General features: G+C 38.9%; 3 protein-coding genes and 1 long non-coding RNA gene across 8 annotated transcripts in view; 2 read left to right on the top strand and 2 right to left on the bottom strand.

The window, feature by feature from the left end:
• Positions 1-183: 183 nt before the first annotated feature.
• Positions 184-4671, top strand: LOC109468046 (acylglycerol kinase, mitochondrial-like). 2 transcript variants are annotated; one of them, XM_019766267.1, is made up of 15 exons: positions 184-323; positions 592-631; positions 825-904; positions 1115-1190; positions 1602-1703; positions 1827-1859; positions 1984-2078; positions 2374-2452; positions 2616-2695; positions 2802-2859; positions 3024-3180; positions 3298-3395; positions 3525-3586; positions 3723-3825; positions 4157-4671. In XM_019766267.1, the coding sequence occupies exons 1-15, from the start codon at positions 223-225 to the stop codon at positions 4286-4288; spliced, it is 1296 nt and encodes a 431-aa protein (XP_019621826.1). In that variant the 5' UTR covers positions 184-222; the 3' UTR covers positions 4289-4671. The 2 variants fall into 2 exon arrangements, 1 of the variants encoding a protein (XP_019621826.1); XR_002140115.1 differs by lacking the exon at positions 3525-3586 and having other exon boundaries at positions 4157-4534.
• Positions 4536-6626, bottom strand: LOC109468047 (coiled-coil domain-containing protein 134-like). Its single transcript, XM_019766268.1, has 6 exons — positions 6422-6626; positions 5943-6064; positions 5722-5803; positions 5345-5526; positions 5038-5109; positions 4536-4776 (listed from the first exon to the last, which is right to left on the bottom strand). The coding sequence occupies exons 1-6, from the start codon at positions 6597-6599 to the stop codon at positions 4654-4656; spliced, it is 759 nt and encodes a 252-aa protein (XP_019621827.1). The 5' UTR covers positions 6600-6626; the 3' UTR covers positions 4536-4653.
• Positions 6627-6844: 218 nt separating this feature from the next.
• On the top strand, positions 6845-8203 carry LOC109467787. Its single transcript, XR_002140103.1, has 3 exons — positions 6845-6982; positions 7553-7668; positions 7924-8203. It is a non-coding gene; the product is annotated as an uncharacterized LOC109467787 (long non-coding RNA).
• Positions 8204-8660: 457 nt separating this feature from the next.
• LOC109467984 (H(+)/Cl(-) exchange transporter 3-like) overlaps positions 8661-19491 on the bottom strand; it is a 22468-nt gene continuing 11637 nt past the window's right edge. For 2 of the 4 annotated variants that reach the window (XM_019766165.1, XM_019766168.1), the window contains 15 exons: positions 18716-18898; positions 18485-18574; positions 18232-18287; positions 18016-18084; positions 16022-16169; positions 15614-15699; positions 15201-15322; positions 14693-14807; positions 14188-14283; positions 13891-13949; positions 13601-13708; positions 13237-13358; positions 12763-12857; positions 11550-11667; positions 10898-11040 (listed from right to left, as the gene is read on the bottom strand). In XM_019766165.1, coding sequence (XP_019621724.1) covers positions 11577-11667; positions 12763-12857; positions 13237-13358; positions 13601-13708; positions 13891-13949; positions 14188-14283; positions 14693-14807; positions 15201-15322; positions 15614-15699; positions 16022-16169; positions 18016-18084; positions 18232-18287; positions 18485-18574; positions 18716-18898 — 1440 coding nt within the window. In that variant the 3' untranslated portion in view covers positions 10898-11040; positions 11550-11576. Of the gene's footprint in view, positions 11041-11513; positions 11668-12762; positions 12858-13236; positions 13359-13600; positions 13709-13890; positions 13950-14187; positions 14284-14692; positions 14808-15200; positions 15323-15613; positions 15700-16021; positions 16170-18015; positions 18085-18231; positions 18288-18484; positions 18575-18715; positions 18899-19491 lie in introns of those variants that run through there. The other 2 variants (XM_019766166.1, XM_019766167.1) reach the window with 2 other exon arrangements.

The following is a 19491-nucleotide window of genomic DNA, read 5'->3' as shown; positions in this document are numbered from 1 at the left end:
TGAGATCGTTTTTAAAAACGATTATGAAAGATGAAAACTTTTCAATTCTTACAGTTTTCAAATATTTCCTTAATAGCTGCTTGATAGTGTATTTTACCTATTTAGGTATACTTCTATTTAAACTTTTTTGGCGAGACATGACGAGAGATATATTTTCTCTCCCCCCTAACAGTTCCACACTAGTGGTCTAGTCCAGACACGTCCGGGTCACTAGAGGTCATAATGGCAGCCGTGTGGAGGTTTTACAGAAATCACTGGAAGAAACTGACTTTTGGAGGAGCTGCCGTCGCGTTTTTAGGGAGATATCTGAACAACCAATATCAGTAAGCCACCAGTGAAATGTCTGTGTGATATGAAAGCATAGCACTGTGTTCTATGTCAAATACCGCCCTGGAAATGAATGGGGGAGGGGGGTGGTCATCATGCCATGTGCAAAAATGAGTTCTTGATTTTGATCATTGATGGATAAAACTGTTGATTTATTATTAGTATACTGTACAATAAATAATTATAGCCAGTGTCAGTATTTTGTACAGTAAAATCAGACCTTAACATTGTATCAGCCATTTAAAAGAAATTCCTTTTTTTCAGAGAAAACCTTGTAAGAAGAGAATTTTGTGACAGAGCACAGGTGAGCATTGACTTCCTACATGATGAGATAAGAAAGGATACTTAATTGTTCACATACTTCGATCCATTGTTAGATATCCGAACTCTGTATAAATATGACAGAAAATAAAAAAAATAGATATTCCCTAGTCTGCGAGACATGCTCTTTCTGTGCTCTCCTAGAGATTATAATGTCCCATTTCATTTAATTACAGGAATATGGCAAACAACCGCTACACTGTATGGGACAGACAAGGAAAGTGGTCGTCTTCCTCAACCCAGCTGCTTGTAAAGGGTAAGAATCAACATCATTTCTTGTTTGATTACTGCTATAAACTTATAAGGAGGTTCACAAATATCTGCATTGCTTTGTTTTCTTTCCTTGCTATGTTTTGATGAGATATTTGTCAAAAGGGATAAATGATTATTATTCTATTGATGTTGGCATCATCATCGATTGATAATAATTTTCTGGTATTGATTTGTATTTTTGCTTCTTCCGCAGACAAGCACGTAAGAAGTTTGAGAAAAATGCCGTCCCTCTGCTTCATCTAGCTGGTCTGGAAGTCACCATAATAGAGGTCAGGCTTCCCTGTAATAATAAAGCAATCTATTCAATCTAACCTCCCTGATCAAAGGGAGTTTCAGATTTATGTACATGTATGGCACATTTATGGTACTGATGATGATATGGCAAATGGATGCATCAGATCTTAATATTCTTAGGGTATGTCAGGTAACACTGTCATTGGTTGCACTAGATGTTTTCAACCTTTTTGCTGTGACATTGTTATTTTTAATGTATAATACTACTACACACACTGTATTTACTTAATACACATGTTTTGGACAGCTCTTCATAGAATAGTAGTGGAATATACATAAACCTACTAAGTGGTATAAACCCCTTGTTTTCCTCGGATTCCTCCAATGTTTTGCTGTTACTCATTAAAGTTTTTAAACACCTACTGGTGTATTTCTCAATACCACAGACTGACTATGAGGGCCATGCCAAAGCCCTGGCCAGTTTCCCGGAGACCTTACAGCGCACAGATGCAGTAGTAGTGGCAGGAGGAGATGGTACTATCATGGAGGTATGTTAGACTGTCATTAGTGCATGATGCTTGCATTGGCAGTGGACACTTAGCTGTCTTCTGTTTTGTATCAAAACCATCAATCTATCACAAGTCACATGTTTACTTTCTTCTATGCTGTAGGTTGTCACTGGGATGTTGAGAAGAAGTGATCAGGTGAAATATTTGTTTTTTTTTCTCCTTTTCCTACGGTCAAAATAAGATTAATGTAAACATTGTAAAACTTCAGCAAATTCATTGCCATATCTGGATACAGTGTTAATGTTTTTTTCTCCAACAGTTCCAGACGAGTAAGATCCCAATAGGCATCATCCCTCTGGGAAGAAACAACAGCTTAGCCACGTCTTTGTTTGCCAGCAGAGAATCAGAAGTCAGGTAACTCTGCAGTGTTGTTTTTGTAACCTTTGTCTGAATCTTATGAACAGGTCTCATGGTTTGAGTGTTATACAGTTTTCTGAAAGTCAATGAAAGTAACGCTGAGATTAACTATCAAATCATTTTCTTTTTTTTGTGGTGTGTATGACATCATTGTAAGCTTCAACCAATGTGTTGCGAATTGCAATGAGTCAAGGGAACACCTGTAATTGTATTGTATTGTATTGTAATTTTGTATTGGATAACTGACTTGTATCCCCTACTCCATGAGTATTTAACAAATCTTGTTCTGTAGGTGGATAGCAGAATCAGCCATGGCAGTTATCAAGGAGCTGACCTGTCCAGTAGATGTCATGAGAATACAGCCTCTACAGGTACAGTAGCATCAGATTGAAAGTAGAGTTAAGTTACTTTTGCAAAGTTATACATTACTGGTAATCAATAGTAGAAGGGCTTTATAGCTTAGTATTGTGATGGTCTTCAATTCAAAATCATATCAGAGTAGTGCCGTTGAGTTGACATATTTTGTCTTTTTAGGATGAGAACAGTAAGCCAGTATTTGCCACTCTTGGAATACGATGGGGAGCCTTCAGAGATGCTGAACAAAATCTGGACAAGTAAGTCATAGAGTGTGATGAACACTTAATTCTTTTCTTTACATCTCATTCATTTCATCCTGCTGCTAGCTTTCAGTTGACCTACATTTCTGTCTTCCTGTTTCAGGTACTGGTACATGGGACCCCTGAAGCAGAGATTTGCATACATCAAAAGATTAATGAAGGTATGTCTCTAATATGATACACTGTGTATATAGAACACTGTGCAGCCTGGAAGACTTCAGTACTGATAGAGCACAAAAACATGCTGCCGGCAAGTAATAACGATTTTGATCCACATGTGAAGATCTCTCTTGAATACCTTTTTGTTTTATAAACTTTTCTACAGGACTGGCCATCTGAAGTGAGTGCAGTTCTGTCCTACAATGTACAACCTGTGGAGACAGTAAGAACGAAGGACCCTGAACCTGAACCTGACACCAGCTGGTGGGCGTGGCTCTGGCCTTGGAGATCAACACAGAAGGTCATAATAGAACCAGAAGAAGGTATGGGGCATGCTAAGTAGCAATAGTCTTAAATACAAATTAGTTCTTTTTTAGCACAATACTGCATATTTCAGAAATTGCAGTCACACTTACTAGTAGTTGTTCTCAATTTTACAGATCCAAATGAAGCTGTAATGCCAGACTCCTGGGACACAGAGAGAAGAGTATCTGCTGTGGAGTTCACGGCATCTACTACAAACACTACTACTTCAAAGGTTGGTACTAAGATAGTTCCTCTCTTGTTTTCATACCTTTTATCATTTTCTCAGTCTTATTTTGAGATTGTGACCTTGTTTACTTTGTAAGCAGAGTGAATCCTAATCTGGTCTGGGCTTTGTTTTTAGGAAAAGTGCATTGTAGTGAGCTCAAGTCCAAAGCTCTCAAGGGAAGATTTTGTCAATTTGGGGTAAGACTATCACACTTTTATCTATCTATTCATGCATTTGTTTTCATGCAAGAAATTACGGAAGTAAAAGTAGCAATGTTTTTTTCTCATGGTTACAAGGACTTGTGTTTGAGAATGATTATGTCTTACAATCTAGGGACTTGAGTGCAAGTACTAAGACTCCTCCCCAAGATGTGCCTGGACATGACTGGTCCAAGGTGCAGGTTGATGCATTCCAGTTAGAACCACAGATTCCAGAGGTAAAAAAATCAGTATCATCTTTTCTGTGTGTACATGTATGCCATGGATTAGTTCAATACACATCTTTTCAGCATTTTCTCCAAAATGTGTATTATTATTTTAAAAGTGTGTATTTTTATACAAAATGTGTATCTTGCTTTCAAATAAGATACCTAATAGTATGCATTGATAAACTTTAATCAGGGAGTTTGCTGACTATGGTTCTTTCTTGTGATAAGTTGGTACATGTATGATTTCTGAGATGCTAGATTTGTTGAACTGTTACAATACTATATCAAAGCTTTAATTGTGGTTTTTAGATCATGGCATTTTATTTCTGTGAATTTGCAGGGCAAGGAAAGCTGGTTCAGCATTGACAATGAACCCTACGAGGTGATGCCCATCAAGGTCAAGATTCTTCCAAACAAACTCAGGTTCTTCTGCAATAAGGAGGAGAGACTGGCCTCATCACAGCCACTGTAACATTGGGGGATAACATAGGATTACAATACAATTCCAATGTTCTAAAATGTTGTAACTTGTTACTTGTAAAAGTGTGTGTTGATCCCGTTAACCAATGGTTGATGGTTTCAAATTCCTTCTGTACATGTACATGTATGTTGTACAGGAGTATCTGCTGTAAACCTAACTGACTCTTATATATACTGGAAATAGTTTGACATCCAAATTCATAGTCATACTCAAGGATACGACTTTCAAACTGGTACTGAAATGTATTTGAATTTATTACTTTCATCCACCTAATTTTCACCAAATACAAATGTAGTTCACATACATGTAAATGCAATAAAATAATTCCTTTGTGGTTCACAGTGTAATAAAGGTTGTTACAGTTCATTCTTGGATCGGCTGAGTCTTGGTCCTTTTCTTTTCTCTCTGTCCTTTTTCTTCTTATTCTTAGGTTTATCATGAGCTGATTTAGCTGCCTGTAACATCTGCTGTTCCTGTGCCTGCAAAATGATAAAAATAAAACTTCTAAATCTATGGATGAACAGAACATATAAGTATCATCACATCATGATTTTAAAAATTCATTAATCTGGATTTTTTGTAGATAGATTTACACATTTTTCTTAACATTAGAATGCACTTTTTTTACAATGTAAATCTTTTGTGTTCTTTTGGAAGATGGTTGACAAGAAGTGTATGGCTACTTCCTGCTGCCATTGACAGATTATCTAAGGATTTAATACTGCAAGAAGACAACTAACCATTTTTCCTTCCTTGCTGAATGGGTTTAGGTAATTGGGATCCTTCTCTATTAGGCCCAGCTCCTGGGATACCTGAAAAATTCTCAATATGTAAATACGGCAAAAAAAAAAAAAACTTCATGGAACAATGTCCTTGCTAGAATCACATTGATCCTGTGATATACCATATACATGTATATATATTGAGTTTTTTTGTGGAACTTCATGGAATAATGTCCTTGCTAGAATCACATTGATCCTGTGATATACCATATACATGTATATATATTGAGTTTTTTTGTGAAACATAACTGCATTCACATCTCACCAAGTTCAGCTGTTCATGATTGACCCCCTCGCTGTACAGCTGAGTCTGGTTACAGAAGACAACAGCCGCCTCTAGGATAGTCCTCCACTCCTGGTGTTTCTTCAGAACATCATGTGTCATATCAGGGAATCTCAGCAGAATATCCCCAAAGAAGGCCACGTTTTCCAATAGTCTGGACAATGCTATGGAAAGAAACATGATAATGACTGTTGATTGACTCATCATTTTGGACACAACTAGAAGTAAAGTCAGTCTATGTTTGACTAATCAAAAAACTAAATTATTGGTAAAAGAAGTAATGTACTCAAGTAATGTATATTATAGCATTCTCCTTCATTGGAGGTACTCCATGTGGGTTCAATCTAAAATTTAGTTACCATCCTTGATGTCTGTATTTTCAGGAAATGGACCAGGATAGTATCCTGCTTGTTGTAGACTAGTTTGTGCATCTGGAAGAACCTGAAAAACAGAGAGACCAAATAGAATATTTACACTAGCACTGACAGTTTTGCAAGCTCATGCAGTGTGCAACAGGAACTTAGAACTGCAATTAAAGTCAAAATGGAAAACTATGAAATATATCATGATTGTTTAATACCTTTAAAATATTTTCTAGAAGAATGTTGATCATCTTGTACTGTTTTGCATATCCCTCCATAGCCACAATGGTGCTGACTGCATCCTTGTGATCCACACGCTTATGAACAAACAGTCTCTTATCTTCAACATATGGTCAAGGAACCAAACAGTATGTTCAATTGTCCATACTTTGTATAAAGTAGCCAAGTGTATGAATTTTAGAAATACATGTATCAAACTGCTAAAATTGTTGCCAGGTTTTATTGCCAGATTGCCAGGTATAAAACCTGGCAACAATTTTAGCAATTTGATATTTCTAAAATTCAGGCACTTGACTATATGGGCATACAAATAAGACACAACCAGATATCTTTATGATGGCTTCAGTATTTCCAAGGATGCTGCCTCATCCTGTACAAAGGAAAATGTTAGCCAAAGGAAAAGCTATCAGCCAATCAGCTATTGCCAAGTTATTATGCCAAACTGCCCAAAGGATACAGACGTCCCAGCCGGACAGTTTTTGATCCGATGCATTTCCAGTGGCCAAGTCTTCATCAGAGACGTTCTCCTTCGCAGGATCTTCGCACCGCCCTGCCACAAATAGGTGCAAAACAAGGAAAAACACCAGGTAAAGATTCAACACACCTGCTGGACACCTCATGTTTTCTTTGCCCATGTGTTTGAAGTAGACGAAACCACCACATAAGAGGGTTCACAAATGTTTATATACCACTGTAAAACATTATTACGACGAACCGAAATTGTTGATAAAGTCTAATGATACAAGTAAATTAGACTTAACAATTGGTCTATTATGTATAACTTCGAAAATATTTTCGTGCAGCATTCTGATTAGAGAGGAAAAGTTACCCCCCAATCTGAATAGTCTTTCCCAAAATAGTAATTTCTCGTGAGATCTCGCGATATTCACAAGGTCAACGCGAGACTTCAGGAGTCACCGCCATTTTGGATCAGAAGAACCGCACGAAGTTGGAAACCGGTGACGAGAAAACTGCCTCAAAATGCTGCCAGTCTTGAGAACTCTCCCCAGACTAGTCGGTAAGTGGTTGTGTAGGACTTCAAGTAAATCGTAGAGTCAGACACTGCCGTTTTGATTGACCCTTAAGCTCTAAATTAGGGTGTAGCGTATCGACATGGCAGGAGAGAAATTATCCTCCTCAACTTGTCCTTGTAAAATAATTTTTGTGTACAAGCTTAGTACTACAACAAACTGATTATATTCAGGAATATATTGAAATATCAAAAAGGTCGAACATTCAGTATCAACTGCAGGCATTGCAAAAAGTATTTGATCTGGATTCAGGAAGGTATTAAAGAAAAAACTCAAAAACTGCATGACAAGATAATAAAAATATATCGAAGCAGGTATGTGTGTCAGTGTAAAACTGTATCAGCATAATTCAGCACAATAGTATAATGGAAAATCTATAGTAGACTCCTGTAAGATGGAACCAGCTGCCTCATTATCAAAATTTTCATGATTTACTGCACTTGTTTAATATAATTATAAAATGTATATTAGTGAATTATTGGGAATTGATGAGAAGAAAAGTTAGTTACCAACTAGTAAAATTGTTATAGTGAAATGATATAATTTTTCCCTTTCAGGGACCAACGTTCGCCAGTCTGTCCGCCGCATGGCCACAGAGTCAGGCACCCAGAACGGGAATGGAAACATCCTACTTCTGGTTGGAGTCAGCTCCCTGGTTGCAAGTGCATCCTACGTAAGTACTATTTGTACTAGTATGGTGCTAGAAGTTTTAACAACATTGCAAATTGAAAAATATCAAGACGGGAAGTACCCGATAGTCAATATTTACTTGTCTGCACGTAGCAAAATATTGATTGCAAAAAGCTTCAGATGTGATGAATAGTTGCAACACTAACTTGACAAAGAATGCTTGAATTGCTTGTATGTTGCCTATGTTTCCACTGTACGCTTCACAGTTAACTCTTATTCTGGAATTTGTTCCTTTCAGATCATTTTCAGTGACGAGTTCTGGTTCAACGTGCCCCAGTACCCAGATCCAGAGAGGGTCCGTCCCGACAAGCGAGACTGAGAAGACTGGACATCTCTAGTTCAACTGGGTTGCTGTGGTCTTGGCTGTTGTTTCTGTATACTAAGACATGTCCTGTGTGCTGTATTGTAGTGATACAGAAATAATTGTACAAATTGGAGTAAGAAAATAAGTACATATGTCCACTTTTAACCTCTATTGACTCTTGTCAATGAGGTGAAATAAACTTACCAATAGATCACATCTTGAGTCTGAGTTTTTTTTACTGCACTGAACAGGCAAACTTAGGTAACATTATCGCCTATGCAAATGATTGGTCATCAAAGCAATAATCAAGATGTTTGATTCTTGGGCTGTTTAACTCTTTAAAAAATTCCTATTCCTATATTCCTCTCTGTCCATGGTGTGGGGAGAAGACTGATGACCAGTAATTAATCTTGCCAGGCAGCTGGATGGGTGGCACGTGGGCACTGGTGTAAGTTACCTGCTTGATCCAAAAACCACATGGCCGAAGGTTTGCATTCGTGTAATTTTTGAAATTCTTTCAAAGCGATCGTAGTACTTACACAAATGCCTCCGCCCCCAAAGGGCGTCGCCAAAAAGCCAGGCAAACAAGAGTTGCAAGGCAGCTGTTTCAAGCATCACTTGGCACATACATGACTAAGGACACAACACAAGTTGAAACCACGAATACAAGGTTTCTTGACAGGACAGCAAAAGTTTTATTATTCCAAGAATTCCATATCTATTTTAAAGGATTTTTTTAATAGATTCCATATGATAATCTACTTGTACAATACTGATATACAATTCCTATACACATATACCGGTAATGCAGATTTGGCAGATTTTCCTTCAGATTTTAGGCAACCATCTTTCAGCAAGACCTTCCTCCATACATACAAGCTTTTATATTTCTGCATATCTCTATGCAGAGAGCAATAACACCATAAAAAGAGAAAGGTGATGATGTGCATTTGCAAGTAGACAAATGTGACATACAGTACTATGGGAGAGTCAATCAGTAAATGCAAGAGCCACCAGTAACCTCATTGGCCAGAAACACTTTCTCAAAGGAGGATCAATACAGTATATGTAAACAATCCATTTTGGCAATTTTTCATCTCATCGGGAACAAGTAAAGGTGTTTCTTGCTAAATGTAGTCTTTCCCATTTCATGTCTGCTTATCGCAATACAATGTAAGAGTTCCCAGTATCACAATTTCTATGAAGGTTTAGCATAGGCAAAGGAGGTATGTCTGCCAGCAAGTATACATAGTTCTTTATTCATTTAGAGCAGAGTTTTTGGGGTCTTGTTTTGAATTCCCAACTTTCAGCTGTAGATGTGAAAACCAAGTTCTTGCTGCCTACTTTATTTGGCACCCTTATTTGATGTAAATGTAAGAACACGAAAGCAAGGTTCCTAAGCCCCTACCAACAAGCATATTACAGTACATTATCTATACAGCACACTTTGCTCTTTCCAAAAATGACAAAAACCTGAATAAATACCATACAAAAATATACCAAACCGTCAGGACTACGTTTCTCCACATTGAAACCCAAAGTTATATCTTTGAAATACACAAACGCAGCAACACTACCATGAAATCCAGCTGTTACCAATACCACTCTTACTAAAAACCAAAAGAATTCACCATTTTCTTCTACGTCTGGACCTAGTACTAGTATACCAAAGCATGTTCCCTCTACTATTTGTAGATAAAATAATCACATCTGTAATACATTTCCAAGGATACAACTTCAAACGTATCTATGACTCCATAGCCTATTTCTCTGTATCATACATATACATGACATATATATTAAGTTAATTGACAGTATGCAAAGTTAGTGAAATCATCTTATTTGCAAAGTGCCAGAAATTCCACTCACCAGTCCAGCTGTCATAATTGTGTAATTCATATATCTATTTTTTTACTTACATATACAGTGTAATTACTATAGCATAGTTACAGACTACAACTACAACTATCAGATTAATATTGCCCCCCCCCCCAAAAAAAAGTAAATACTAACATTTATGGAACATATATAATCTCTACATCTGGTTATAGTGGTACATACAAATACAACATCATTTCCAAAAATCAATTCTTTCACACCATCACATGTATGATCTTGAATTGTTCCATTCCAGATTTAAAGGTCTGTTGTGTATGGAATTCTATGGATAAAAGGCTATAAAATGAACCAACAGATAGTTGGAATGGCTTAAAGTTCCATCATAGCAGAGTCATGCAGAGTTGAACTGTACAAATTTGGTCCTACAAATGAAAAACACCTTATGATATACATAACAATTTAACACAGAATACCATAACTACAAAACTTATTTGACTAGTTGCCAGAAGTTCTACTTTTGTTTGACAAAGTAACTCACTACAGTTCCTGGTTTAGACTATACTACTAGTATCAAAATACTTTCAATTGACAGACTACATTACAAACACTGATTGCCAAGTTGTATACTAGTATGCTACACAAGTAACACAACCATCTAAACTTGTGACTGGTGTGTTCATTGTCTTGTAGCAGTTTATGCTTTAGACTGAATCAAGGAGCAGTGAAAGCTCTTGTATCATACATTAAAATCTAGTTTAACTGAAGACTGAAAAATCACAAATATTAGTCATCCTCAAAAGGATGGTACCTTTCACTTTCCATTGAAAGCACATCATAGAAATATCCACAACAATTCCACAATTATATTACTTTTTACATTACATTTCTGTTAAACTTTTGTAATTGAATATTTTCAGAGTTCCTTCAATTTATAGTTGAAGAATAATGGCCACTAGAACTGAGATGTGGTCACCTGAGGAATTTACCTTTATATGGAAATAAACATCCTTTAAATTTCCTCAGAATATCTTCACATTGATTCATTGTCAAACGCTGAACCAATCAGGACAGCTGTTCTATTGCTCGTCTATCCAATGGGCTGGACTCTTCCATATGTTCCATTAAAGGAACTGGATGGAATCTGGATCCTGATTGGCCAGTGTGGCTATGTGTCTTAGGATATCCTTCTTTGTGATGATCCCCAGTAGCCGACTGAAAAACAAGAAGTATAAAAACTTTTAATCGATTGAAACAAGATATTGGAAAGCCGACACCTTAAACCCATGATTCAATCACCTGAAAAAAGACTTGAAGAGGAATTGTATTTGGAATCAGCCCAGAATCATTAGTATCAGCAATGATCATTGGTGCATATTGGTAAGAGCAATTTCAATAGATAGCCTACTTAATGCAGTTTAGTGCTGTTTAATTCCTACAAAGCCAAAGCAAGCACAACAGACCATTTTTGCCACCAGTTATCAGGATATATTTTTTGTCTTCTTCATACAGATAGATAAGCCAATAAGAAAAGATGCAGGTGTCAAATCCCTGTACATATACAAGACCCAAGGCACTGTTGTACTAGCTGTGGCTTATTTTCTATAGTGCTGTAGGTTTATGATGGCTTAGCAATGTGTGATTGTAAGTATGTGAGCTGAAATGTAATGAAGAACATGATTGGTTGCTGTTCCTGCCAGTGTTGAAAGGTTAGAAAACCCCACCCAATCAGAGGTCATGTTGGGTCTGGTCTAATGGAACTGGACAGAATCTGGGTCCTGATTGGCCAGTGTTGCGATGTGTTTCCGGACGTCCTTCCTGGTGGCGATGCCTAAGAGACGTCTGGAAGAAACAACATCGCAAAAAAAATAGAACATATGTGACAAGGAACAAAGCCATTATGAATCATACATGTACATAATAATTCCTCTTCATGCACTAAACCAAAGTTGTATGGAAAGGTATATGACATACTTCAAATATCATGCATGTATTTTATAATGTGTACAGAAACCCAAGCCTCTTAACTACCAAAAAATGGCATAGATATCATATCATGCATGTGTTTCATAATGTGTACAGAAACCCAAGTCTCTTGACCTACGGTATAAAAAATGGCATACATTCTAAACGAGAGCTTTCACATGCATGCAAGAAATCAGCTGAATACCAAAAAATGGGGAAAATCAATGTCACATATTGGGAGATGATTGGAAATGTTAGTGAAGACTGGAAGAGAAAGGAGAAACTGTTGAGAGCAGCATCAGTAAAAGCAGGAAAAGTTGCTCCAGGCAGCTACAATGTACGGAAAAACATACAAGCTTGAAAATTGTTTAGCATGGCCAGTTAGGAATAGACTAACTATGAGACAGCCCTGTTTATGTTAGTAAGAAAGTCAGACATACACTTGATTAGACAGCTGTGTAGGATTCTAGTCAAGACAAACTAGGAGCAACAACTGGTGCCATATTGTACACTAAAGGTGAATATCATAGCAGCAAGTTTAGCAGCGACTCTAGCACAGTTGCATGTGTGTACATGGCATGACAAAGAGATACAGTGCTGTTGACAGAAAGTTGAATTGACTGTTAGTATACATAATATCTCTATGATGGACATAGAAGTCAAAGACGAAGTTATCGTTGATCTACAGCCACATGATATAGAAAGAAGACATTTTAGCCTTACATTTGCTCAGGTTATTCCTTATACAGCCAAACAAAACTGCAGAGAAAGTGCTTACTGACATCTTCAAACTTTGTGAGGTCTGAAGGCAAACTTTACTTTAATGTACTTTAATTTTACCATATTCAAGATGACTAGAGAAGCTTGGATGTAAAGACAGGCTTTTAAAAAGATCTGGACACAACTTTGGAGACATAACTTGCTGGCCAGTTTCCACAATTTCTAGTAAAACACCAGTAACGTCTTACTCACCCCTTGTGCGTGACCAGGCACTGTCTCAGGCCCAGTTTACGGAACATGTCAATCACCACTTCCATGGGGGTCTGGTCAGTGATGGTGAACGGACTCTGTGAACAGAACAGTCTTACAGTTACACACATGTACATACAACTGTGTCTTACAACAAGGTCTTCTCTATAAGCCATTATGGGAACAGTTTCTTCCATAGGTTCTATAAACGTTTGACTGTGTACAGTGGGATCTATATGTATATAGATGTACATGTATATAGAATATCAAAATATGGCAGTCTTCACACCCTCTGGCAGATCATACAGTAATTGCAATTATCTCTTCCTTGAGGGTGAAGTAACAAACCATGCAGACAGCAGCCGTACCATAGCAGAATATGCATAGAATTTAAACAAAAAAAGCAGAAATTACTTCAAGAGTGATTTGTTGGTAGGATATCCTACAGAAGTATACATGTCACATATTGGATCTTACTTGGTCTAACATTTTCTTGAGTTTGAGTGGTTTTGGCCCCACATCCAGCGGTCCCGGTACATGAGTGGTAAAGTAGACCCTGGAGTTGCTGACAACACCGTCTTGTGCTTTTCTTGCCTCGTCTGTAAAACAACATCATTCAATCTTATGGATACGATATGAAACAGTTGACAGCTATGCAATGTAAAATATGAAAAATGCAACATCCCTTAACAACTGTAAGAAGCATAATTCAACAAACATGCCATGAAATAAAAAAAATTGACAGATTAAGTCTTTTTTAAATCATTATACATTGTGCAATTTTATTGACTTTTATTTTTGAACTGTGTCAGAAATGTTCAAGGCTTATTGTCTTCCTTACCAAGGGCATGGCTGAGGTCTCTTCTCAGCACAAACCCGACCAGAAGCTGTGTCTCCTTGGAAACCACCACAGGAAAGCCGTTGTAGTCTTCCTCCTGAAGCAACGTTTCTGTTGGGCAACACAATATTTCTCTTTAGTGAACCAATAAAATTACAGGATAAGTTAACACAGATATACTGAAAGGACCAATTTGGATGACGTAGGTAAGTGGTTAAGTTCTAAACTCTAACAATGTTTAACAGTAAGATTTCAGATGGAGAAACATTTCAACATTCAGTTTCCTGCCTCACCTAACTCTTCCACAGTCATGTTGTCCTGTTCAATGACAACCAGTGGAGGGTCACCTCTCCTGTAGAGAAGCAGATATAACATTGTTGTTAGCTTAAATACACTTATACAGATACAGCCCCCTTCAATTAATATATGTGCCTGATACATAATTCCTACAGCAGTACATGCAAGCTACACTTACATGGTCTGGTGCCAAAAACGTACTGGTACGATACCGGTACATACTTAGTCTATCAATTTGGGTTGGTTAAAGATGCGGAAACACAAATGCTTGAATGCAGAAGTAAATCTGTTACCTTGGTCTCATGATGTCAGCAGCTATTGTTGTGTGTTTGAATTCCTCTTTTGCATCCAGGAACGGGTAACCATTCAAGTGGATGTGGGCATCGTAGCTGTCAACAGGTTAAGGTCTCATCAAGTACATGATAATTCTTTAACAGGTTAGCTGGGTTCATGAGAGTTGCAAAACTGAATTCTGTACGTAGCAAGGTTTTCTGAAAACTAAAAATCTAATGCAGAATGTGTGACAAATCTTGTTCAAGAAATGTCTCAAATCTAGCCTAAACTAGTTTCTTCTTAAGTGTTCCAGTCTATAGAAAATAAAATTCCCTAAATCAATGCTCGATCAGTCAATGTACTTGTGTACTTGCAAATACTTGTGTACTAAAACTTGTGTATAGTTTATATACTAATACTTCATCCTCACAGAAAGAAAGAGACCTTCACCAGGTCAGTCTCTTTAACTTAGTAGCCAATACTCATACAGTACTCTACTGTATCTCTGTGCCAGAACAAGGATACATGCCCTCCTTGCCGAACGCGTCTCCCACCCATTTACTGGTCATGACGGCAGCCATGATGGGTATGATGTACTGTAGACCTCCTGTCAGCTCAAACATGATCACCACCAGAGACACTGGGAACAACACAACACAGCAAGGCATGGAGTTAACAGTCTATAGCTAGTATTGTCAGTATCTGGGAGGCTAGCACATTGTTAATGCATGTAGATGGGTATGGTAATGATGCTGTGACATTCAGATATACCATACATTCAAACATGTACATGTATACACTTTCACTTTCAGGTAAAATTTACAATACAAAAACAAGGTACTAGAAAGTTAAAGATTGTTTTGCACCTTAAGAATGATTCCTTTATGCCTTTACTGTTGAAGTGTATACATATGTTAGAGTAATGACAATCAATGCTACCTGTAATATATGACACTGCAGTGAAGTTTTACAGTAACTGTTACAACATCTTTAAGTTTTACAGTTACAACATCTGTGCTTAATGCTGATGTACCTGTCATCCTGGTCACCCCTCCCAGAGCCGCCGCAGCGCCGACCATGGCGTACAAACCCGGCGTGACGCACCTCTGTCCGCCCGCACACGCCTCGTCAAACAGTATCCAATCAGGGAAGTTGCTAGTAAAGAGAAAGACCTAGATTAACCACACAAATATGACAACTGACCTTATACCAATTTTAGAATTGACAGTATAGAATGCACCCAAATAAAGAACAACCTGCTCTTGCTGTTGATCAATTTCATAATTGAATTTCATCCCTGTATTTCATTCAACAACAGCTACAATATTATATATTAAGGGTCACAATATTATGTTATTATGCTGATTGGTTGTTGAATGTTTTGTATCCAGTAGTGTACAATCAGTTAAGCAATGTCATGATGTAATAGACAAGAGAGGGTCTCACAAGGCCAGCTGTTCCACTCCTGTCCCGATCAGTCTGCCCGCGATGGCCCCCACTGCCATGGATGGGATGAACAGACCAGCTGGTACCTACAAGTGGCACAACACACAAGTCACAACAATGGCTATCATTCCTGCAAGGACGATGGCTTACCAAGTCTTCAGTAGTCTCTGCAACAGGCTGAACACAATTCTAAATGGGAAACAAGTTCTAAGCGGCTACATAACAATGCAGCCCCAGATGTCTTACTGAAGGATTATGGCCATGTAAGCATGTTGGCTGGCTTGAGGAATAGCTTTCCCCCATGTATGTATGGCTTATAATTACCCAGTCTATTATGTTAATTCAATGTCATGAACAACAGCAGTAAGAGAAAATGTTATAGTAGGATCTAAAAAGCCTGTAACTCACCTTCATGCCGAATGTAAAGATGGTGAGGATGCCCTTCAGTATGAGTGCCAGGAACAGCTGCCACATGGCGTTCTGTACGCCCGTCCCCGCCTCGCCGTACGGGTTTCTCCGGTTGTTCAGGTTCGGCGCGTACGTGGCGTTGTAGTCACTGGCACAGGGAACAAGCACAGTTCAGAAAACAGATTTGAAGGGACTGCACATGCTTAGACCAGATCCTACTTGTACTTTGTAGAACACTTGGCAAGATAAACAATTTATGGGACACTGTTCTCTTTGGGTATTCGGACTTAGCTGCCCTGCCCGGTCCACCTAAACCGCTGCCCGGTCCGGTCCGAGGCCGCTAATGGGGGTTTTGCGTATCCCATGCGCCGGAGCAAGCATTTCGCTCCCGGCGCAAGGACCCGGCCATAATACAGTACCGTTCGCGTTATAGTTACCCTAAGGGCCGTTACTAACGCGTTTTTTTCCCCGTTAGTTTTCCGTTATTAACTGGTTACTTTTCCGAAAGTTTTCCGTTACTTTTCCGAAAGTAACGCGTTTCTTTTTCGTCAGACTTCTCCATTCATATGCAGGCGCGGTAACATCACAGGAATCGTGGGAGGAGTACTAATTTACCTCATGCGGGGCGGGAAATTACCGATACACACCGCTGGAACAGCGAAAGGAACGTTGATCTAGCCCGCATTTTACTATATAACAGTAACGTTTAAAACCGGCGCATCAATTAGATCGACATTTTCTTTTGTCAGTGTTGCCCATGCAAGCGTTTCTATAGTTTGTCAACTTTATTTTGCTGTTTTTCTCTGTTTGTTTACTTATTTTACCACCGAATATGCAATCCTAGATGATCTGAATTAACTGTTATAAATACCCCGGTCCGCCGTACATAATAGGCGGCGGGCCCGGCGTGAGGTAACGTTAGGGATGTGCAAAAACATCGCGAATAATTCCTATAACACTCGAAAAAAGGCAGCATATTTACACGTGCCCACAAACATTTTTATGGCTAATTATTGACCAGTTTTGGGGAGTTTTGTTATGTCCTTGGGGTTTTGTTTAGAGTGGGACAGAAAGCCGTGCCGCGACTCCGACTCCGTGCACTTCCGTGTTACATTACGTTGTACGTGACCAACAAAATTACGCCAAAGGCACCACAAATCCACATGTGCATATGTATTTTTCCCGAAAATTCTTTTGAGTACGCATTTCGTCACTAGGATTTTGCTAATTAGTCGTAGAAATAAGGTAGAAACCAGCGTAAATGTGGCTATCTCCAGATCGCACTTCGCGCGGGGAAGGGCGCCCCAGCATGCAACGGGCTTCGTTCTAGCCAATCAGAGCGCAGGTCATCTAAGGTGAACCAATCAGAGCGTAGCTACTTGCATATTATAATGAGCATGCTGCTTCACATGCCGGCGGCCGGCCATGAGTGCGCGGGAAATGTGTTTTGCAACTATATTTTTACGGGGATTTTCTGACGTTTGACGCTGACTTTGGCACGATATGATCGCACTACCATGTACACGCTACCGTAGGCGGCAAATGAGTGGTCATTTTTATACAATCGTCGAGAAATTTTGGCGTTATGCACCCGGAAGTGAGCCGATCTCAGTTTGCGTTCCCTCGATTTTTGACAGTTTCCCCCGTGTTTCCCTCCTCAAAATAAGAAACAAAACTACCGCTATTAAATAGAACCATGTATTACAATTATCATTTCAACATGATAGATCTATTATATATTCCTTTATTTAAGTATGATATCATCATGGTTGTGGAAAGTCCTCAGCTAGCAAACCGAGTCCTTGCGCCGGGAGTGAAATGCTTGCTCCGGCGCATGGGATACGCAAAACCCCCATTAGCGGCCTCGGACCGGACCGGGCAGCGGTTTAGGTGGACCGGGCAGGGCAGCTAAGTCCGAATACCCTGTTCTCTTTAAGATATGATGCCCATACTACAAGTGATGTATTTCAAGAATGATGTTTCTGTGATCTTACCACAGGTCAGAGTCATCCACAGGTCCACAGTCCTTGAATAATCTCTGAATCAGAATGCTGGTGTTTTCTCTGAAAGGAAAAAAAGTGGGATAAAGGTTAGAAATTCTATCATGATCAGTCTCTTAAAAAATCCAGACATTTTTGGGAGTTATAGCAAGCAGTTGCAGAAGGCCACTTTTTTTAGAAATAAATTAAGAGTTACCAGACAAAACTCACCTTGTGTAAGGGTTGGGGAAAGCCAGCAAGGCTGTGACAAATGTGACAATCATCACCTGAAAATGAAAAAAAATACTATCATTTAAACTGAATGATACAATTTTTTGCTCAGATACAATTTTAGTGTATACATTAGTGAACACGAAAAGAACCATATTGTGCCTAGACCTCATCTTTTACATACATATAGTAGAGAATTTGCAAAGGCCAGTAGGCGATGTGTTAAATGAGCGGTTAAATGCTTGACACAAACCTCAGCAATAGGAAACAGTCCCATTCTGGTCTTCTTCCTGAACCTGCACCACTTCAGGTTGAACTTGTTGAAGAATGCTCCATACAGACCCTACAAAAACACAGTACCGGTATATACAAATGAATACAGATCACAATACAAAAGGTACATGCCAAATCTGTTCCTCAAAAACCACACAAAAAGTGTCATTCATAAATTCAAGAACTGTCATGATTTTTGTCCTTTACTTACCCCAAAGACTCCCAGTAATATGAATGGCAGGAGTTCGAAGAAGAACCAGGGAGTGTTGTACTCCACGTAGAACTTGACCAGGTGGCTGTTACCGAACGGGTTGATGGAGCGCAGGATGAAGGCGGCCACCAGGGCACAGAAGAACGATCGCCACATGGTCTTCAACGGGAAGTAGTAGCTCACCTGTTACATAAGAAAGAAGAAATAAAAAAATCTTTAATTCTGATAAGGCAGGGTGGTTTAATGGATTATAAAGGAGGTTACACGGTCAGGAATATTGTCTAATAATTTGAAATTGACCAACTGTCACAGGTTGACTCTAATTAGAGTCTGACAAGTCTTAAGTCTGATATTTTCAAAATTGATACTTGAAGGGGAAAACATGCATTGAGCACACATAGTATTGATAATAAACTGTAGCATACAGCAGTAAAAAAATTTAATGGTAATTTGAACTTGTGCAACACTTTCTGCAGCTGAGACTACACAAGATTCACCCCCATGAAACTCCTTCCTCTTCGCCCCCGCCGTTCTGCTTCGCCCCCGCCCCGTTCTGCTTCGCCCCCGCAAAAATCTGCTTCGCCCCCGTCGTTCCTCTACGCCCCGGCGCAATTCTGCTTTGCCCCCGTCCTTCTGCTTAGCCCCCAATGGCGGCACAGCTCACAGTCGACACGAAAATCGTCTGCAAAATAACAATAAAGGCTGTGCCGCCAAATTTAAAGTAGCCCATGCTCCGGCAAACATTCTGGACCACCTTTCTGCCAAGTGGCGTTGCA

This window comes from Branchiostoma belcheri, unplaced genomic scaffold, assembly GCF_001625305.1.
Source record: "Branchiostoma belcheri isolate BF01 breed outbred unplaced genomic scaffold, Haploidv18h27 scaffold19, whole genome shotgun sequence".
NCBI lineage: Eukaryota > Metazoa > Chordata > Leptocardii > Amphioxiformes > Branchiostomatidae > Branchiostoma > Branchiostoma belcheri.
Note: the sequence above shows the minus strand (reverse complement) of the source record. Positions and strands in the feature narration are given on the sequence as shown.